Genomic DNA, 23,326 nt, shown 5'->3' on the forward strand with positions numbered 1-23,326 from the left:
GAAGCAAACTCATCCAGGAGGAATAGATGCCAGAAAAATAATCAAACTGAGGACTGAAATCAATAAAGTAGAAACTAGGAAAACAATACAAAGAATCAATGTAACAAAGAGTTGATTCTTTGAGAAAAATCAACAAGATAGACAAATCTTTAACTAAACTAGCCAAAAGGCAGACAGAGAACATGGAAATGAACAAAATCAGAAATGAAAAGGGGGACATAACAATGGACACTGAGGAAATCCAGATAATCATCAGGTCATACTTTGAAAACTTGTACTCCAAAAATTCGAAAATTTAAAGGAAATGGACAATTTTCTGGATAACTATCACTTGCCAAAATTAAATAAAGAACAGTTAAGCAATTTAAATAGACCTATAGCCTCTATGGAAATAGAAGCAGTCATCAAAGTCCCCCAATCAAATAAAGCCGAGGTCCAGATGGCCTCAGTGCAGAATTCTACCAGAAATTCAAAGAACAGCTTATACCAATTCTTCTCAAAGTATTCCACCCAATAGAAGCAGAAGGGCATTTGTCAAACTCTTTTGTGTGTGTGTGGGGGGGGTTCCAAGACAGGGTTTCTCTGTACTGTTTTGGAGGCTGTCCTGGAACTAGCTCTGTAGACCAGGCTGGCCTTGAACTCACAGAGATCCACCTGTCTCTGCCTCCCAAATGCTGGGATTAAAGGCGTGCGCCACCAACGCCCGGCATGCCAAACTCTTTTTATGAGGTTTCAATAACCTTGATATGCCCAAGCCACACAAAGACACAACTAAGAAAGAACTTCAGACCAGTATCCCTCATGAACATTGTTGCAAAAATACTCAACAAAATACTGGCAAGTCGGATCCTAGAACACATCAAAACAATCATCCACCATGTCAAGTAGGTTTCATCCCAGGGATGCAGGGATGGTTCAACATACAAAAATCCATCAATGTAATCCAACATATAAACAAGCTGAGAAACAAAAATTTCATGTGATGCTGAAAAAGTCTTTGACAAAATCCAACACCCCTTCATGATAAAGGTCTAGGAGAGATCCAGGATAACAGGAACATACCTAAACATAATAAAAGCTATATACAGCAAACCAACAGCCAACATCAAACTAAATGGACAGAAACTCAATGTGATTCCTCTAAAATCAGGAAGAAGACAAGGCTGTCCACTCTCTCTAAACCTCTTTAATATTGTACTTGAAGTTCTAGCTAGATCAATACAACAAAAGGAGATCAAGGGGATACAAATTGGAAAGGAAGAGGTCAAACTTTCACTATTTGCAGATGATATGATAGTTTACATAAGTGACCCAAAAAATTCTACCAGAGAACTCCTACAGCTGACAAATACTTTCAGCAAAGTGGCAGGATAAAAGATGAACTCAAGAAAATCAGTAGCCCTACTACTATATACAGACAATAAAAGGGCTTAAAAAGAAATCAGAGAGATATCACCCTTTATAATTGCCACAAACAACATAAAATACTTTGGGGTGACACTAACCAAACAAGAGAAAGACCTGTATCACAAGAACTTTGAGTCTTTTTTTTTTTTTTTTTTTTTTGGTTTTTCGAGACAGGGTTTCTCTGTGGCTTTGGAGGCTGTCCTGGAACTCGCTCGGTAGACCAGGCTGGTCTCGAACTCACAGTGATCCGCCTGCCTCTGCCTCCCGAGTGCTGGGATTAAAGGCGTGCGCCACCAATGCCCGGCTGAACTTTGAGTCTTTAAAGAAAGAAATTAAAGACACCAGAAAATGGAAAGATGCTCTTCGATAGGTAGGATCAATGTAGTAAAATGGCAATCTTGCCAAAAGCAATCTACAGATTCAATGCAATCCCTATTAAAATCCCAGCACAATTCTTCACAGATCTTGAAAGAACAATAATCAACTTTATGTGGAAAAACAAGACTCAGGATAGCCAAAACAATCCTATCCAAGAAAGAAATGTCTGGAGGCATCACCTCCCCTGATTTCAAGCACTATTATAGAGCTATAATCCTGAAAACAGCTTGGTATTGGCACAAAAATAGACAGGTAGACCAATGGAATCAAACTGAACACCCTGATATTAACCCATACACATATGAATATCTGATCTTCGACAAAGAAGCTAAAAATATATAATGGAAAAAAGAAAGCAGCTTCAACAAATGGTGCTAGCATAACTGGATGCTGGCATGTAGAAGACTGCGTATCGATCCATGTCTATCGCCATGCACAAAACTTAAGTCCAAATGGATCAAAGACCTCAACATAAATCCAGCCACACTGAACCTCTTAGAAGATAAAGCGGGAGGTACCCTTGAATGAATTGGCACAGAAGACTGCATCCTGAACATAACCCCAGTAGCACAGCAGAGGTCTATAATTGATACATGGGACCTCCAGAAACTGAGAAACTTTTGTAAGGCAAAGGACACAGTCAACAAGACAAAAAGGCAGCCCACAAAATGGGAAAAGATATTCACTAACACCACATCTGACAGAGGGCTGATCTCTAAAATTTACAAAGAACTCAAGAAGCAAGTCTCCAAAACACCAAAGGATCCAATTAAAAAGTGGGCTACAGAACTAAATAGAGGATTCTCAATAGAGGAGTCTAAAATGGCTGAGAGGCACTTAAGAAAGTACTCAATATCCCCAGCCATCAGGGAAATTCAAATCAAAACAACTCTGAGATACCATCTTACTCCTATCAGAAGGGCTAAAATCAAAAACATCAATGACGGTTTATGCTAGAGAGGATGTGGAGAAAGGGGAACACTCCTCCACTGCTGGTGGGAGTGCCAACCACTTTGGAAATCAGTATGGAGTTTCCTCAGGAAAATGGGAATCAGCCTACCACAAGACCCAGCAATTCCACTCTTAGGCATATACCCAAAAATGCACATTCATACAATAAGGACTCTGTTCAACTATATTCATAGCAGCATTATTTGTAATAGCCAGAACCTGGAAGTAACCTAGATGCCCCTCAACTGAAGAGTGGATAAAGAAAATGTGGTACATTTACACAATGGAGTACTATTCAGTGGAAAAAAACACAATGGAATCTTGAAATTTGCAGGCAAATGGACAGTACTAGAAGAAACCATCCTGAGTGAGGTAACCCAGTCACAAAAAGACTCACATGGTATGCACTCACTGATATATGGATTTTAGACATGGATCAGTGTAGTGCCAGCCTACAATCCCACTGCCAGAGAGTCTGGGAAACAGAACCTTCAACCAATGACTGATGGAAGCAGAGGCAGACTCCCACAGCTAAATACTGAGCTGAATTCAAGAAACCCAGTGACACAGAGAGAGGACTGATGAGCAAACAAGACTGGGTTTGTTTAACCCACAGAAACAGCTGACCTGAACAAGGGGTAGCTCTTGAACCACAGACTGATGGCTGGGAATCTAGCATGGGACTGATCATTGAGGAGGCCTAGGCAATCTATGGGGCCTCGGGTAGTAGATCAGTATTTATCCCTGGCATACAAATAAACTTTGGGTGCCCATCCCACAATGAGGGATGCTCTCTCAGCCTGGACTCTTGGGGGAGGGCCTAAGGCCCTGCCCTGGATGAAATGACAGACTATGGACACCCCCCATGGAGAGCCTCACCCTCCCTGGGGAAAGGAGTGGGGATTGGGGGAGGTGGAGAGGAGGGTTAGTGAGAGGGTGTGGGAGGAGGGGAGGGAGAGGGAGCTGGGATTGACATGTGAAGCAACCTTGTTTCTAATTTAAATTTAAAAATAAAAAAAAGACACACACACAAAAAAGTCAAGATTGAATGGTGTGCCTGAGAGGAACGTGTGTATAGGAGACCAGGTAGATGAAGTCCACAGAAGGATTTTCCTCAAAGGTCCTCTCTGGACATCTCTTGAACCTCAAGGTGGTATAGGCTACATTCCAGCCATCATTGTCTACTGATCAGTTTTTAGGATTCATGTGTGCAATGACCTCCAGCTTTATTATGGAAAACCACGTCCAAACACTGACACTTTGAAACAGTAAGGTTCTTGAAAAGGCAGTACATGTTAATGGATAAAACGTGTTTAACGTATTCTCTTAAGTCCTCCATCAGAGAGGCCATGGGCAGCATCGCTTTTATGTGTGTGTCCATGCTCTACACAACAAACTGTCAACCCCTTAAAGAGTGGTACTCTCCACCTACAGCAGACACTTTTAACATGAACGGTTGGCCTATATCATGACAGCTAAGGCCTACTTCAGACCAGGGCATGTTTGAGTTTGTGTAAAGGTTTTCAGTATGATCTTTTTCAGCACAAGACCAAGGGTTATCGTTTCTGTTCAGGGAAAACCATGACCACTAAATAAATATAGTTATAGCAAGAGAGGTCACGACTCGAACCAACCTGTAAAGAGAGTAATCAGAAATCCTGCATGTTTTATCACTATCCTGTAGTGCTTTATAACCCAAGGTACATTTTATTTCTCTTAAAGGATCTCCCTCAGCTATACATGATCACTGACATGGAACTGGAACTGCTTCAGGAGCTAAGTGGTGAGGGTCTAGACACTTTGTGCCATGCTTGTATTATTAAGTGTGAATTAATCTCCTACTTTGCCTTATAAACCACAAGCCACTTTAGGACAGGGACTATATTTTACTCAGGGTTACATCCCCAGAGAACTCATCATCTCTTGGTATCTGTCGAGCATTAGTTCCACAACTCCAAAGCTAGAGGGTATTCAAGTCCCTTTTTAAAAGTGGTATGGGTCTATGGTTAGCATACTGACCTACTGTTCAGCACCTTCCTACTCCACACAACAATATAACATCTGACTACAGTTTGTACACATCCTCCTATATACTTCTATAGAGTCACTTCTGAATGATAACAAATACAACACACATCAAGTACAAATGGTTGCTATGCCATATTGTTAGGGAACAGTGATAAGGAAATGTCTGTACACTTCCTAAATACTTTACATCTTCGGTTAGTTGAATACAGAGACATGGAACCTTCCTTCAGATACAGAAGACCAACTGCATTAGTAAATGAAGTGGGTCTCATCCAAAGAAATCCAACCGTCTTGGCAAAATCTCAGGGTCTATCCCTCTGTGTCTCTGTACCCCTCCACTCCCTCTCCCAGTTAGCAGCCAGTTTCACCAGTAAGTAGAGGAGTGGTAAATGTCACTAGAAGGCTAGCAAGGAAATTAGAGGTTCTATATTACCTCTTTCTGCATAGACCACAAGGGAGAGATTGCTTTGGAATTAAAGGAAATAAAATAAGCGGTGATTAGAGTAAGAGCTAAGTGTTGCTCTTGCTGGTGCCTTGCATAATTTTAGAGATGATGTCTGCCTGGTCTCAAAGCCTCAGGCAAGCTTCTCATATGGGTGAAATAATAGCTTTGCCAAACAGATTTTGTTCCCTCTCTGCATAATGACTATACAGCATGACTTCTTCATGGCACTGAGATTGCTAAGGCCTAGCAAAGCTTTGACTTATTTGCAGTGACTAACCTCGGACTTAGGCTGTTTGCAACTTCATGCATCTTATTTATTTATCAAGATTGAGATGGAAGTTCAACATCAAATCATCAAATATTTAATTAATAACAGCTTAACTCATGGCAGCACAACGCTCAGGTGTAGCATTCTTTTTGTTCCCCTTTTTTGAGAAAGGGTTTCTCTGTGTAGCCCTAGCTGTCCTGGAACTCACTTTGTAGATGAGGCTAGCTTCAAATTTGGAGATTCTTCTGCCTTTCCTTCCTGAGTGGTGGGATTAAAGGCATATGCCACTACCAACTGACCAGGTGTAACATTCTTATTATCATTATTCAGTCTTACCATGGCATGCCCCCAAATCTTAAGATTTCTTCTCTAATAAGATCTAGAGGGGTGTTGCACAAAATGACTTCATTAATTCACTCAAATATTTACTTCTTTGTCTGAGTTTGCCATTCATTTGAGCATGGAAGAAGGCTGATGCAAGTAACCCTTGCCTCTATGGAGATGCCAGTCTAACGCAGAGTGTTACTGAACTATTCGTGTATGTAGTAAAGATGGTAAGAGATTTGAGTTTGGATCAAATTAACGATAATGCTGGCTACATACTTTGTCAAAGCTTCCAAGGGCTCCAACTTGGAGACCAAGTGTCTATGGATACCAACAGGGCCTGTGTGTAAGATGTCTATGAACACTTTGTGCACAGAATGTCTATGAATGCTTTGGAAGTGAACACAACTTTCTATGTGTGCTTTTTCTTTTTTCAGGAGAAGAATACACCTTTCATTTGATTCTCAAAAGGGATCATGTGGACTGAAAGGAACACAGATTTGTCTAGAGTTATGTTCATACTGTTCTCAGAACCATACCAGTGTCACTGGGGAAGAATTACCTCTGCTGTGTTTACATAGGAAAACCCATCAGAACACCAGTGGACCAGCTGGGTGCTGTGGAAACTGTCCCTTTCCCAACTCTGGAGATGTGAATGATGTGGAGTGTGGCAATGTGGTGGCTTGTTCCTTCTAACTTGCTTCATGTGTGATCTCAGAACAAAAGGTAATCCTTAAACAGGACATATGGTATCTGTTTCAGGCAATAACACAGAGAGGTAGGTGTGCACTTCTTGGAAGGAAGCTGCTTACACTGGAGAAGAGTGGAGAACATCATTTTCAAGGACATGAAAAAGAGTCAACCTTAAGCAGTTATACTCTGAACACTCCTCCAAAGGCATTTCATGAGTATTTATTAAACCACTAGCTACAATAAGCAATAAACACATGCTTTAAGGCAGTTTAAACTCCTTTTTTGATTCCTGGATGCTGATAAAATGAACCACAAGTTTATACTTCAGTCACCAGGAGATAAGGGCTACCACGTTAATCATATTCTAAAGGGGGTTGGGAAGAGTGAGGAGTTCTGAAGCACTGATGTGTTAGCTCTGAAGCTTCCTGGGAACCGCCTTCCTCTTTTGAATGTCACTGTCTGCGTAACGTCCTTATACATACACAGTTCCAAACAATAGTAAGAGCTCCAGACCAAGATCTACCAGACATTCTTGGGGAGCCAGCCTGAGAAAGTGGCCAGATCTCTTTTTTCCAATGTATGTATTCTGTTTTTGTGAGCTGCGGGCTACCACTAGCCTGATAAGTAGACTTGTTACCAATAGTCTGATAAGTAGACTTAAATGTATTAGCAAGGAATGGCCAAAGCTTGATTGTCTCCCCTCCTCCATTAAAAAGAAAGCATTGGCTATCCTACAGAATAATCTGATGAGGGTTTAATTCAATAAATAGCCAATCATCTTGACAGAGCATGTGACTCTCAACTTGCATCAGGAGGAGAACGTGCTTGTAACCATGAGAGGAGATGTTTTTCTGGTGTCTCTGCAGGTTCAAGCAAAGGCATAGTGACAGCTCTGCAGCAGTGGCACAGAACAGCAGGCTGATGCAATGCTCAGTCACTTTAGCCTAAGGAAAGATCTGTGACTTTCCAGTGTGTGACTTTAGCAGAGTCACTCGTCTTACTAGCTTGCATTTCTTCATCTTCATGAGTTTAAAAAATAAGAAGAAAAAATGGAAAAGCAAGTATTAGTATTAAAAGACAATACAAAACCCGATAACATACAGAAGAGAAATTCTTTCCCTTTAGCAAGCACTTGGTATCTAGAAAGTACAGGTCCCGCACTAAGTGCTGGGTTGGAAAGAACGGTAATTATGAGGTTTACAGTCAAACAGGCAAAAGATGCAAGATGACTATCATCCACCTGCTCTAAAAAGTGGCTAGTGAAGGGCTGAAGGCATGACCATGATAGAAAGACTCTTGGCTCTGGTGGCAGGTGTTCTCATTTGTTTATTAAAAATGATGTCTAGATGCTTAGAGAATCTGGGGGTGGAAGGTAAAAATTGTGCACAGTCTAGTCTTCAAGGATCTTACGCCCAGTGAATGAACACTTGTAAGGACTGGGGCTATGGATCTGCAGTTGAGCTCTTCCATAGCACACACAGGACTCTACAGCCAATCTCCAACACTATGTAGTAGTAGTAGCAGCAGCAGCAGCAGTAATAAAGAGTAAATATAACTGTCCCTCAGCATCCTCAAGTATGGATTATGGAACCTCTTGAAGGTACAAAAATCTACAGATGATCTAGTTTCTTATGTAAAATGTAATTATATTTGAATATAGCCTCCAAGTACTCTCAGATAAAAACACCTACAGACAGATTATTTATATGATGTGGACTATGTAAAACTTAGTTGTACAATCCCTGAGCCAGGTCTGAGGCATCATGGGGACACCAGAACTTGAGGAGCTCACTGTCTGTTACAGGATAGAGTCATGTGGCCACACAACAAAATCAGCACAACAATGAGTGAAGTGGCATTCATGCCCCTGGACAGATGTACAGATCAGACACGGAGACTAAGAATCATTTCTCCTGAGAAGATGGCACAAATAAAGGTATACGGACTAGCAGAAATCCCAGTGGAGTTACACAAAATTCTGTGTGCTGGATGGAGACAGGCACAGTGCTCTGCAGTCAGATTCTCAGTAAGACCATGGGTAGCATCCACTAGTTCAGTTTCTCATCATACAGACAGAGAATACTAGGATCAGACAAGTGATTTAACATAACAAGAGGTTTTTAGAGATGAGGATAAGCAGGAGGACGCTGCCAGGAGATGGTATAAGAGGTACCTATGGCTGTCCGTCCACCTGAGAGATAATAAAGGCCTTTGGCAGAGCAGTTGATGTAAGTTAAACAGACAAGATATGGAGCCAGAATGACAAGGTATGACAACAGTCTGGTGCAGAGAGGATGGAGATGGAGGTGCTCATGAGTCAGGCTTCCATACCGGGTTTCTGGGGTATCAATACACTAATGCAGAAATGAAAAGAAGGACAGCTAACAGCTTTCAGATACACTGAATGGAGGAGTTTTCCTGTGTGCTTCTGAGATATGACCAAATATCTGGATGTTGGCAAGATAGTTAGGGGAAAGTCTAGAAGGCAGTTGAATATTTGGACCTCAAACTCAGAACAAAGGTTCAAGGTCAGGATGCATATTGGGGGACTGAAGAGATGGTTCAGGGGTTAAGAGCACTGGTTGCTCTTCTAGAGGTCCCAAGTTCAATTCCCAGCAACCACATGGTGGCTCACAACCATCTGTAACAAGATCTGGTGCCCTCTTCTGGTCTGCAGGCATACATGCAGAGCACTCATACAAAAGAAATCCAATCCACAGAGATACCAGATAAAGCTATGTGTATAAGGGGATTTACCCAAGGCAAGGTCCAAAAGACACCCACAACATGAAGGGGACAGAGCAGAGGGCCACCTCACATTCTTCAGAAAGACGGCTGCATTCCTCGGCTGCCTATAGGGCTGAGGCCTCGTGAGCGTCCCCCATTATACATCAGCATGTCTATTGGTGTCATCCTTGTGCAGCTCATGTTTAGGCAGCCATATTGGAAGACTTCATGGGTGTAGCTTCTGACACTGCCACACAACACAGCAATACAACAAACCCTGTTCCTCTGTCTGGCTCTCTCTCGTTCTCTCCCTCTCTCCCTCCCTTCCTTTTTTGACTTTTCAAGACAGGGTTTCTCTGTATAGCTTTGGAGCCAGTTCTGCAACTAGCTCTTGTAGACCAGGTTGGTCTGAAACTCAGACATCTGCCTGCCTTTGACTCCCGAGTGCTGGGATTAAAGGCTTGCGCTGCCACCACCACCCGGCTTAAAATTTATTTATCTTTATTTTATGTGCACTGCTCTTTTGCCATGGGTGCTGGGTTACAGATAGTTCCCAGCTACCATGGGTGCTGGGAATCGAACCTCAGTCCTCCAGAAGAGCAGTCAGTGCTCTTAACCACTGTGCCATCTCTCCAGCTCAAGAAAGGGGGTGCTCTTACAATCTGAGTTCTGCCCCCTCTTGAGCCTTGGGAGGAGTTGTATTGTAGACATATCAGGTGGGACTGGGTTCTAGCACTCTACATTAGGATAGGTTGTGATTTTCTGTAATAGTCTCTGTCCTTGATGAGGAGTAAGGACTACACTTATCTGTGGGTAAGAGGACAAATATTTAGAATGTGGTTAGGGATTACGCTACTTTAGCTAAGTGGCAGTTGTCAGTTCTCTTCCGGGATCCATGACTTCACTAGACCAGGGTGGCTGGCTAGGTTTCCAGTTCCAAGAATGATCTCCCTCTTGCTCAGCAGGTCTTAAGTCCAGTCAGAGAGCTGTTGGTTAGTGCCAAATTACCCATGCCACTACTTAACCCTTAGAATTACTGAGCCATGCTGGTTGTTGTGGCTTATAGGCATCATAGCTAGGTATGACTGCTGGTTTGCTGGTTGCCCCTCCTTGGAAGCTTGCTTGGCATCTTTTGGTACCATGAAAGTCAGTCCTCAAGGAAGAGACTTCCAGGTGAGATGCAGCTCAGGATCTCTGGACCTGTGTCTGAAGTACATTGTGTCTGCAGTGAGATCTTCCACCTTTGGCACCCCCACCTTTTTTTTTTTTAATTTTAAAGATGAGGTAACCAATGTCACACAGGGCAATTAACTTCCCAGGTCTCACTGAGTTAAGAACTAACGTTTTCCCTATCTTTCTAGAAACAGGAACAGGTAGCATATATGGTATGAAAGAGTATATTTTCTACCAACAAAGACTACAGAGTCAAAGGAAACAGTAGATAATCACAAGACCAGAGCCAAAGTGCACAGTAGTTCATGTGTTCAGATGAGTTCAGACAGGAAAAGAAAGCTACCAGAGCCATGTCCCCTGCCTGTAATGTGCGGGGAGGACATTAGTATCCAATTCAAGGAGCCTGCACTGATTCTCAAACTGGAACTTCTGAAACTGGGCCAAGGCCCACTGTGGACCTTTCTAGAAGCTCCTGAAACTGAAAGGGTAATACAGAATTCCCCGATGTAGATGAGGAGTGAAGGACTAACAACTGTAAACCAAATGTTCTGTACCTGGATATACCCTTCCGCAGGATCAGGCAGGGCAGTCCCGGAGTAAAGAGAAACAAAATCAAAGAAACCGAGTGGTTTTCTGTTCCGCTTCCCATCAAAATGAAAAATCTCAAGAGCACAAAGCGTCTCTCCCTCTTCTGTGTCTGTCAGCACATTTCAGGAGGCCTGGCCACGTCTCTGCACGGCTGGCTGGGGAGCAGACTGACATAGCACACGGGTTCGTGGCAGGGCCCTGCCTGGGTGGTCTGTTGCTATCCCTTTGATTAAATTCCCAGGCTGGGAGAGCTGGAACTGCTCCTAATGATAGCTGAGTCCTGAAATCTCAAATCTGCCGGCCAGAGAGGGCCAGTGCTCCCCTAATGCCCGGCCTCCCGCTCCTCACCATAAACGGGGCCCCTTTGCTGCCACATTCTGCTGTTCACTAACAGCAATGACCACACGGGGCCTTGTCTATGCTAGCCTGCCCTCCTCTGCAGCCCTGACTGAGGAGAGACACGGAGACCTCACACCTAAGCCCATGCCCTATTCCAGCATCCCGGAACCCCTCCCCCTAGAGTTGCAGATGCTTCTTAACACTGCTTTCAGGAACACACACATCAACCACTAAAAGGTTCCATCCCAGAAGGTGCAGTGTGTGTACGTTCACAACAGAGGAGGTGTATGATACATCCTTAGCACATGGCTACTCAATGCATACCTTAGAAAATAAGCAGTTTGGAGTCAACCTTTCCCTGTTTGTCTAGGGGCCACTGTTCATGTGGTGGAGATGGTTATTCTTACGTATTCTAGGATTTACTCGAAGCTGCATGATAACAGAAATGATACAAAAAGGAATCCAGGGAAATTAGCTTCTGCTTTTAGCTATACAAATTCCTTAAATGCAGGCTCTAATATAAATGCTAAGTTCCTCAAAGCCTATTCATCAGTTGTTGGCTGGTTGAGAATTAACTTTGGCTAGCTTACCATTACTTATTATTCTCACCAGAAAACAGAGAGGAGAAAGGCATGGCACTGCCTCAGCCTGCAGCTGCCCAGCTTCTCAGCTACTGGAGCGATCCCACTGAAGCACACGTGTCTGAGTGGCTTCCACTCACCTACAAGAGGCTCCACCAGCCCTTCCTTTTGAAGGCCTTAGGAGGCTCCGGGGCCTTGCTCTCAGCTCCAGTTCAAGTGCTCAGTGCTCAATCCCCAAGTCCAACTCACCATCAACCTGTTGCCTCACAGACACACATGCCAGGGTGCCTGGAAGCTGATTCTGCCCTTCCTGTGATACAGTTGAAAATGAGTGCTACCAAAAAGGCTGCTTTGGCTTTCTTTCAATTTCCACCAGCAAGCTGGGTTGCCCTTTTGACAGTCTTGATATTCCCCGAGGAAATCTCTGGTGTGTTCCTGGATATTAGTATTAAGTCTGGGTGGCTGTCTGCATCATCAATGGTGGGATACTCTCAGGGGCTGGGATAAAGTGTTTTCTTTTAAATAAATAACCACAACAAAATACAAAGTTTTTTAGAAATTGCCATTGACTAGCAGGACAAGTATTTGCAATTACAGATAAAAAGAAAATGTCTTCTCATAAATACTCTGTAATTTAAGTTTTTACAAATCTTTACTAGCATACAAATAATTTAAAATCTGTTTTCCTTGTCCAGTGAAAGTCTCTTAACTTCTTCCCTACAAAACAAGTAGATAATAGAGTTTATGGGATATAACTAAAGCAATGCTCAGAGGGAAATTCATAGACTGTAATACAGAATGCGTAAAAATAAATTAGACATGCAACTCAAGACATAGAGAAATAAAGAAAGATAAGGTAAAGCACAAACAAGGAATTAGTAAAGATAATACAATAAAATAATTCTACAACAATAAAGCAATAGCATTAATAGATTCAGAGATAATCTTATGAAGGGGGAGTTATTCACTAGCCACCCAAAAAGGGAGAAAAGGGAGAGAAAGGGCAGACATGGAACTGATGAAGGAGGTGTGAAGTCGGGGGAAACCCAAGCACCTGAGGTCTAGGGACACAAAGCTGCCTGTGTGGACAGCTAGTTAGCTCCCAGGTGTGAGTTCAGAGAGTGTCCCAGAGCTCCTACCCACTTCCCTCCAGGAAGCCACAAGCATTTATCACCCAGCTCAGTTAAGAAATAGAAGCAGCTTTTCTTTTAAACACAGCATAAAAGGAAAAGCAGCTAGAGAACAAATGTGCCAGAATGTATATTAAACATCATCACAATGTATTATTAGTTATTAAGTAGCAGAAGAAAAAAAGAACACAAGTTTCCAAATTACAAATTAAACCACTGTCTTCTGGGAGAGGAAATGGCTGAATAACAAACAGCTTAACTTTTTTTTTCAATAACAAGATGCATTTATCTAACAACTCGCTGTCATCACGCTGTATTTCTAAAGTCTTAAGGGTTGAAATGACAGTACTTCTCAAGTCCATGGCATTAAGACTTTGTAAAGGGGCTTTTTTACATCCCATCTTTATGACCTGGTTGTGTTTTCCCCCCAGTAAACACGTCTGCAGAAGTTGAGCGATGAAGCGCTCCAGATCATACAGACAGTGGGAGAAGGACGCAAGTCTTGCGCTGACCAATCCAGCCTCTCCTAGGTGCTCCACCCTGTTTTGTGCACAGTACAGCAAGCACCTACCTTCCCCAGTATGGCATCACACAAGAAACACCTTACTGTTGGAACTCTGAAAGTTGACTGACATCTAATGGCAGGTTCTGATTCTCACAAACAAGAGCTGACAGACTCTGCAAAGCACAGGCAGTAGACTCATTGCAGATGACAAAGACTAAAGGGGGTGGCTTCCCAGTAAGGGAGTGCAAACCTGGGTTCCTACAGGGTCAGATCTTAGAATTTTCTGGGCTCTGAAACATAGCAAATGATAGGAATTGAAAATATGTAAACACACTAATATTGACAGTAATTTAATGTCTTGATGCTTCCAGATTACTTAACTGGAAGTTGCAATGCCAGTTCGTGACTAACAATCTTCACTTTTCCCAAGGATCATTGTTGTTTTTGATCTTCTGGCTTTTGGGGGGCCCCCAACACCCAGCTCCAAAATAAATCACACACCGAGGCTTAATTTTTAGTTATGAATGCCTGGCCTTACCTTGGTTTATTTCTAGCCAGCTTTTCATATCAACCTTTTCCCTCTGGGCTTTTATCTTTCTTACTTTTGTATATCCTACTTTCCTTCTTGCTCTGTGGCTGCCTGGGTGGCTGGCCCCTGATGTCCTCCTCTCCTTGTTCTCTTACTGCTTTCTTCCTCAGTTCTCCTTCTATTTCATACTCTCTGCCTGCCAGCCCTGCCTATCCTTTTTCCTGCCTCACTATTGGCTGTTCAGCTCTTTATTAGATTAGCAGGTGTTTTAGACAGGCAGGAATCACAGCTTCACACAGTTAAACAAATACAGCACAAACAAAAGTCACACGCCTTAAAATAATACCCTATCACAAAGGACAGCTGACATTTCAAATTTTCTCTCTATTTACTATGGTCATGCCTACTGCCATCAGTCTATGGACGATATCTAACTATCCAGTCCCCTTCAAGTCTCATTACCACCTTGTTAGGTTGTTTCCTTCCAACTGCATGTTAGGCCTCTTCACCTATTTGTTTCCAACCATGAAGGATTGTGAAGAAAATAATTACTGCCCACTGTGCTGAGCTGAGGGCAAGGGAAAGCTAAGTTCAAGTTAGGCTTATTCTTTACTCTATATTTTTAAAGCAAAAAACTAAGGTACCACAAGAGAGTAGTGTGTTGCCAACTTTTACATGTACTTGAAGTAATTTTCACCTCCATCCACCCCCCACCAGATTTAATTATCATTATGACAATCAGTTGAAAAACTTAACAGAAATAGAGAAAAATGTAACAAAGTGAATGTCATGGAACTATCATCAATACCTCATTGGAGGGTTTGATTCCATTTAGCATTAAGAAGGTGCCTACATTCAATTCAATATCATGAAGACTACCAGAGAGAGAACAAAGGGAACCCAAAGATCATAAAAGTGTCAGGTACCATACATTTACACACATATACATGTATCCTAGAGTCAGTACTCTCATGTCTGTTTCTGCCAATGTCAAAAATCATTAGACATGAAACATTCTCAGATCATGAACTAAATAGAGGCATAGGGAGGATAGGGGAGGAAAGACAGTATTAAGAGACTCTGATAAAAACAAGATCTATAAAGTTAGGATTCACTGGAAATTTTCAAAAGCAAAACAGTTAATTTAAAAGATCCTAGGCTGGCAAGATGTCCCAGTGAGCAAAGGCCGTCATTTGCCAAGCCTGATGACCTGAGTTTAATTCCTGGAACCCATTTTGTAGAACAAAAGAATGGACTCCTGCAATAATCCTTTCACTTCCACAAACACTAGGTGATGTGTACAGACGTGTGCAAGCACACACACACACAGTAAATTTTAATCCATTAAAATTGTATTTATAATTGAAATTTAGATGTTACCTATGCAGTACTGTATACCATAAGAGCCAGTAACAGATTTAACTTTGCAGTGCCTGTAAGAGTCATGTTCTTCACAGTTAAGAAGAAACAATTCAGTTTTACAATGAACAGCAGCCGAGACTCACTGGAGGCCATGAGCACACAGGGAACAGCCAAGTGAGGGAAGGTCAGCATGCCCCATCAGGCCCCCACTCCCAGCCCACAGCACTCTGCAGCAGCCTGGTGTGCACCTACCTGCTGGGTGAGCAGATTGATGTGACTGGATGGAGAATACTGCCTGGCTGCCTGCTTCTCCGCTAGCCTCTGGAGTTCGGCCGTAACCAGACTCTGGTTGTACCTTCTGTTGAATGAACCATCTTCACCATCTTTTTGTGCTTTCGCTATTCCTGAATGATGCTTGTGGGGATGGCATGAACCTGCTGAAAAAGAGAAAGTTCTCACCCACTTAAGAATTAAGTCCTGCGTAAAATTACAACAGTGGCAAACAGATATCAAGCCGACAGATACACTGCTGAATCCTAGGGAGTTCTAACAACATAAAGGCCAAAGATAACCTTCAAATTGTAATAAAAATCCATATAAATCCTTACCATGCCCTAGAAAGTCTTTCTACAGGCAAATCGTCACGTGGTTATTGATGAGCATTGGCTTACAAAGGATGTTACTAGAGTTGTGCTTCTGTTTTTAGTTTTGTTCTATATAATAAGCCTGTTAAGAATTGTTTAAGTATTAAGTTCTAGATCTGAAAAACTATTTTTGTTTTTTGAAACAGGATCCCACTATATTGCCCAGGCTGGCCTGAACTCAAGATACTCCTGCCTACACAACCCAAGTGTGGGTGTCACCACTCACAACTGAAATTTATTTGTATGTGTGGATGAGACAGCACCTGATCTCACTGACTTACCACAACATTGTTTATGAGAAAGACACACTATCCCACTGACGAACAATTCCACCAACTTGTGCAACTTTTCTTAACTTTCTACTCTGTTCCTTTGGTCATTCTGTGCTTTTGCAAACACTATACTTTCTTACTTTTATATGAGTCTTAACAAAGACCTCAAGAGGTTCTCAGTGTTCTTGGGCCTTCCTTTTCTTATCATTTTAGAAAAGGTTTACAGAGTTAAACAGCAAACTTGCTAAGGCTTTTGACTGAACTTTTGAATCCAGAGATCAATTTGATGGATGACCTGAGGCTTCCTGTCACATACAGAACATTTACCCATTGATTTAGGTCTTGTCTGATGACTTTCCACAATGTCTAAAAAGTTTTGTAAACTTTTCCCAGGGTAGTTTATACTTTTATGCTAATGTTCAAGATGCTTTCATAATGTTTAGTGGGTGACAATAGATTCAAAATGCTAGGTATAATTAATATCAAAGAATTTAAACTCTGGAGTGTGGCCTCTGGTAGGCTGACAATGCACCATGGAATGCCCACACTCCCAAGAGCATGTATAGGCACCACAAACTGAACTCAAGAGGTTTCAGCTGATAAAGTATACGTAATAAAATTTACCATTTAAACTTCTTGTATTCTTTGTGGCTTTCATACAGTATATTTTTATAATACTGATTTTATCCACACTCCCCACTTCCCCTTCACAATTCACCCAACTTTGTGCTTTTTTTTATTACATATATTTTCACTTGAAACAATTGTTTTCTAATACTATGCAGTTAAAGTCTTTTCTAAAATGTACCTAGAGACCATTTTATGTTTTGTAGGTAGACAGAATATTATCTGCAACTAAATCTTATCGCCTCAGTTTTAGTTAACTGTTTATCTTCTATGCTGCTTCTGACCTCCAGTAAGATGCTCAACAGAAGCAACCTTTCTAAGCATCCTCATCCTGTCCACAACAGGAACAGCAACATGATCAGCATTTTGTCATCTGCAGGTATGGGACAGATACACTCTTCTCTGGTTAACTCTTCTCTTTTTGGTATGCACAAGATTATTATGAGTGAATGTGGAGTTTATCAGATCTTTTTCTGCATTCACAATGATGACAAAACACCTTTTGTCATCTTCAGTCGGTTAGTGTGGCAAATGACACTGCCATATCTTCTGCTACTAAATCATTCCTACATCCTTGAATAGACTTACTTACGAGTATGCTCTCTCAGATGTGGCTAAATCTGGCTGGATTTATTTTGATTAGAATTTTTGCATCTGCATTTATAAATTAAGGTTGTTTATAATTTTCCTCTCTAACTTTATCTCAAACTTATTTTGTTTTCAAGACAAGTCCAATCACACAAAATGGGTTAAAGTGTATTCTGCTATTCTCTAGTAGTTTTTAATATCAGAATTATCTACTTAAAAGAACATTAGAAATTACCCATAAAGATTTCTTTCAGAGAAAAACTTTAAGTACTATACAAATTATTCTAACAGGACTATTCTGGCCTTCTTCATCACCCTGAGTCAATTTACCATGTTACAATTTTAATAACATTTGTCCATCTCAATTTGGGGGAATAAAGTTGTTGGTCATATTTCATTATCATCTCATCTACGCATCTTTCGTTGTCTGCTCCTCCACTCCTTCTATAATGTTCCAGTCTTCTCTGTTTTCTTTATTAGTTTCACCAAATGCATATCTTCTTCATGAGACATAGGCCATGGGTGGCTTTGGTATCTTCTCTTCTACTTCTAAATTCTGTAGGTTTTTTTTTTTTTTTTTGGTTTTTACGAGACAGGGTTTCTCTGTATTGTTTTTGAGGCTGTCAGTCCAGCCCAGCCTCGAACTCACAGAGATCCGCCTGCCTCTGCCTCCCGAGTGCTGGGATTAAAGGCGTGAGCCACCACCACCCGGCTAAATTCTGTAGTTTTTACACATCTCTTTATGTCTTTCTCCTTAGATGTGGATCACTGTTTTCCATCTCCACATACCAAGACGTGCAGTTGTCCATTGCTATTCAGTTCTAGAATATTTTCTTTACATTAAAATTTCCTTTCCTGCTTTTGATTTTTGAAATACAAAGAGATTTGTTATATATTCCTTTGTTATTAGCTTTTAACTTAGTTGTAGTGTAGGTTAAGAATGACATTATATGAGTCCAAATCATAAATCTTTTTCTCACGTATGATACAGGTTATAACTGATTTTTAGAATATGTGTTCATGAGTAGATATATTCTCTATTTCTTGGGTGCATAGTCCTAAATATGACTGAGACAACCTTGCTATTCTGTTCAAATCATCTTTAAAAACTTACATTTATATGTTTATTTGGTGTATATGCAGGTACATATGTACACGGACCACACAGTAAGTGTGTGGAAGTCGGAACAACTTGCAGTTGGTTCTTTCTTGCAACCAGGTGGTTCCCAGGGACAGAACTCAGGTTGTCATCTTGGTGGCAAGTACCTTTACTCACTGAGACATCTTGCCGCTCAAACCCCACCCCCTTTAAAGATAAAGTTTCACTAGGTAGCTCTGCCTGGTCTAGAACTTACGATGAAAGCCAAACTCAAGAGATTCACAGACTCCTGTCTCTTCTGTGCTGGGATTAAAGGCATGCACCACCATGCCTGACTAAGGGTAGTTACTTATAAAATGTGGATTAGGTATAACTCATTTTTAACATGGGCATTTCAAAATTGTTTGAAATCTCAACCAATGTTAAAATATTCTCTCAAATGATTTGCCATAATCCCTATGGACCTATTTTTTTTTAATGCAAAAGCTGACACTCTCACAGTTTTCATGGAACTTCAAGAAATCCCCAAAAAGCCTAAATAGATTTGAGAAAGAAGAATCAAGTTGGGAGAACCCTTGGTGATTTAAAAATGCAATATAATGTCACAGAAAGACAACGTGATACCGCGTGAGACAGGTACAAAATCAATAGGAATAGGACTGAGACACCAGAAAGAAATCTTTTCATTCGCAGGTAACTGATTTTTAACAAGTGTGCTAAGATAATACAGTAGGGAAATTACATTTAAAAATGGTCCTGACATGATATAATCACAGTACATGAGCTAGCTTGTACTGGTGGGAAGCCATGCTCAGCCTTAAAGCATGGAAGAGGGGCCTGGCCCTGCCCCGACCTATTGTGCCAGACTATGTTGACTCCTCAAAGGAGCCCTTACCCGTGGGGAGGAGTGGACTGGGGTGGGCTAGCAGGGAGGTGGGGGGCTAGAAGGAGGGGTGGGAGAGAGAACTGTAATAAAAAATGAAGTAAAAAAATAAAAAAGGAAAAAAATAAAATAGAATAAATGGCCCTGGAAAAACTGAATATCAATATGCAGAAGTTAAACCCCAACATCACCTCACGAACAATATGTAATTGAAAATGAACAAAAGTCTCAAATGTAAGAACCATACGTGAAACTCTCAGAAAAAAATAGAAGAAAATCCTTATGAATTTGGGCAATTTGTGCTAGATGTTTTCAAATATGACACAAATTAAAAGCAACAGAAGAAAAATAAGGAAATCAGACTTCATGAAAACTTAAACTTCTATGCTTCAAGAAAGTGAAAAGAAGCAATAAATAGGGAGAAACCATTTCTAAAATAATCACCTGGTGAGGGATTTGCATAGAGAACACAACTCAATGATAAAGATATACCTCAACTGAAAAACTAGCAAAGAAATCAAATAGACATTTCCCCATAAAGATATACAAATACTCAAAAGGAATGGGAAAAAATAGTCATCACTAGCCATTAAGGAAATGCCAATCATAAACCTTCTACACAATAGATAGATACATAAATACACAGATATAGATGGATTCTATCCCAAATCTTCTATGATGGGTAAAAAAATCAGAAAGTCATTAAATGTTAGAAAGAACTTGCTTGATTAAAATGAGGACTGAAAATGTATCATGCGACCTAGCAATTATATTCTTGCTGTATACCCTAGAAAATAAAAATTTATGTCCACATGAAAATGTTACTACACTGCTTATAGCATCACTATTCATAATGGCCAAAGTAGTGAAATACAGACATGCATCATCTCGCAAATAGAAAAACAAATGCTGTACAACAGAACACCATCCAGCTATTTAAAAAGCATGCTATAACAGATGAACCTGGGAAACACAACACTAAGTGGAAGAAACCAATCATAAAGACCATTTGCTGAATAATTCTAATTCTATGAAGCATCCAGAGAAAAATCTGTAGAAAAAGAAAGCTACCAGTGGTTGCCAGAGGCTGGGAGGAGGAAGAAATGAGGGTGACTGTTAATAGATATGGGCTCTTTAAGGCGAAAGACAGGGCTCTGAAGTTAGGCAGTGGAGTTGGTTGTACATATCTGTGAACATACCAAAACCCACTGAACTTATACAAAATAGCCAAGTTTCTGAGTAGGGGTTATGTCTCAGTAAAGCTGCCATTAAAAACTGGGCTGGAGATATAGCTCACTGGTAGGGTGCTTGCCCAACACATGTAAGGTCCTGGGTTCGATCCCCAACAGCATAAAATAAATGGGACGAGAACATGACTGATAATATGGGTCTACTTCATTTAAAATTAAACATCCTATCTTACAAAGTCTTTGGTTGTGTATTCAGGTTGTCTGCAGTTTGTCTAATGTCAGGGATAATGACTTGAAGCAGAAAGGCTGCAGAGGACCTTCACAGGTCTATGATTATCTGCAGTGGGAAATCTAGATGCCTTGCCTTACTCATCTCTTTTTTGCAGAACCTGACAGCAGTCCTGTTTCAGTTTGTATCAGTGAGTGAATGCTAGTGGACAAAAGGCAAGAGCTCTCTTTAGTCACGGCAGAAGGCAGCAAAAGCAAAGGGCAGAGGGAGCTCTATTTTCACGGGGCTGGGGAGCAGTGACATGGCAGGCAGTCTTCATTTTCTCACTCACCTGCCTTTGCTGAAGAGGGACGAGACAGTTTCTGGCTATAGATGTGTGCGGCACTTTGGAAAGAGGAAAAGGGGCCAATGGTGTAACTGCCTGATCGACAGCGTGGCAGGCCAGCGGGGCTTATGTTCTGGGTCCCAGGGTGTATGGAGGGAGGAGGATTTTCGGGGACTGGGTTCAGTAAAAGTGCTGACTGGTGAGGTATGCTGGGGATAGCTGGAGAAATTTGAGATAAAGAAGAATGGTGGCCAGGACCTGACGAGAGGGCAGAGGTTGTAATAACAGATGACAAATGGGTGCTGGGGAGTCTCTGCAGAAGAACAGCAGCAGGACCAGAGAAAGAAGAACAATTGGTATAGACTAGTTTAGCCTCTTTTCCTGCTGAAGTGGTAAATCCTATTAAAGCAAAAACAAAACAAAACAAAAAAACAGGTCATTTTAGGAAAAATAAACATACAATCTCTATGACACATAAACATTTAGGACATCAAAATAATGTTAACATGAAACAGAAATCATGCAGACTTTAACGAGTATTCATGTTGAACTTGATAAATTTTGCTTGCCAGAGACAGCCTGGTAACAAGATTTTTACTTTATTACTGTCCCTTCCTAAAAGCTTGGGTTGAGACATCCCCCCACATGGCAGAGTAGGCACGTTCTACAAATGTTAAGCAAGCAGGACGAAGTTTCTACAAGGAGCAGCTAATTCCTCTGCCTCTGGGAAAACAGAAAGTGCTCAGAACTTCTAAAGAAAATGGAAAACGCTTTTGAAGGAAAGAAAATTATCAATAGGAAATTCTAAGGGAAAGGGAAGAACAAAAGGAAACTTCCCAGGGTAATAATGTTCCATGCACTTAAAATAGTTAACAACTGACAACTTTTTCTGTTAGAGGTATATCATAGAGCAACGTGTGTTTCAAACACTCACGAGATAATTTATCGGAGTGGATTTCTGTTGCCTGTTGCTGTTTGGGCTGCTTTATTTTCACTTCTTGAATTGTCTCAGGGTGATCTGAAATAAAAGATACTGACTTAGGTGCTTTACTGATAAAAATCGTAAGACAGAACGCAAGTATTAATCAATGCTGGGAAACACTGCTCATCCTACCACAGCCTTTAAAGGATGGCAACACCTGCATGTGGTTCCTAGTTGCCTGGACCAGCTCAGTCTCACTAAATCAGGGAGAGATGCTCAACCCCAGCTAGGACATGCCTAGAAGGTAAAGTAAAGGAAGTCAGGTGATCCCACCAGGATTCCAGACTAGGGCAGGGGTGAAGAGACACGAGATTACAGTGGTTGGGAGGACTGGCTGGAGCCAAATCAACAGGCATGAACAAGAGTGGCATTGTGAGACGCAAGCATAGTCTCACTAATTACTGGTGTGCCACTGATTCTATCCTGAAGTATGTGCCTCAGTTTACCTGAGACAGGTTGATATTCAATAATTTAAAAATATTAAAGTTTGCAATTTCAGCAGTTTTTCTCTACCATCGAATTCTGAAACAGAATAGTCAAAGCTATTCATAACTTAGAGAAGTGTTCCAAGTTTGAGCCAAAGGCAAGATTTATACAAAAACTTGAGAGCCTCTCAGAGGGAATAGCGGCTTCTGGGTGCTGGCCGCTCCGCCACCACCTGCAGGGGTAATGCTGTCACTGGCTTGTTCAGCTAGGAAACGAACCCAGATACCAAGCTATCAAATGCTTCTCTTCTTGACTGAAACCTTCACACCCCTTTCTAGATTTATACAATAGATAAATGCAGGAATTGATCTTCTAATGTAAAAGTAGTCTTAAAAACCAGATGTCAGATTTTGAAATGACCCATCTGTATTAACAGGAGCTGCTGGGACATGCCGCTGGGTCTTCTCCATTACTGTCAAGGGCTAAACTGTCCCATGAATGCCCATTGGGCCCCGTCACACCAGGTGAACACACTGTTCCTCACTCTAACCCTATTGTAAACACGTCTCAGCCTCGCTTCCACAGTACTGCTACTGGTACTTTTTGGATTTCCATCAACCTTCTTGTCACCAT

General features: G+C 41.4%; 1 protein-coding gene across 20 annotated transcripts in view; it reads right to left on the reverse strand.

The window, feature by feature from the left end:
- Ttll5 (tubulin tyrosine ligase like 5) overlaps positions 1–23,326 on the reverse strand; it is a 234,662-nt gene that overhangs the window by 105,944 nt on the left and 105,392 nt on the right. For 15 of the 20 annotated variants that reach the window (XM_040742715.1, XM_040742719.1, XM_040742723.1 and 12 more), the window contains 3 exons: positions 22,220–22,303; positions 21,292–21,684; positions 15,681–15,865 (listed from right to left, as the gene is read on the reverse strand). In XM_040742715.1, the coding sequence (XP_040598649.1) occupies positions 15,681–15,865; positions 21,292–21,684; positions 22,220–22,303 (662 nt within the window). The remainder of the gene's footprint in view (positions 1–15,680; positions 15,866–21,291; positions 21,685–22,219; positions 22,304–23,326) is intronic. The other 5 variants (XM_040742720.1, XM_040742718.1, XM_040742724.1 and 2 more) reach the window with 4 other exon arrangements.

The sequence above is a fragment of the Mesocricetus auratus genome, unplaced genomic scaffold (assembly GCF_017639785.1).
Source record: "Mesocricetus auratus isolate SY011 unplaced genomic scaffold, BCM_Maur_2.0 Super-Scaffold_15014, whole genome shotgun sequence".
Taxonomy (NCBI): domain Eukaryota; kingdom Metazoa; phylum Chordata; class Mammalia; order Rodentia; family Cricetidae; genus Mesocricetus; species Mesocricetus auratus.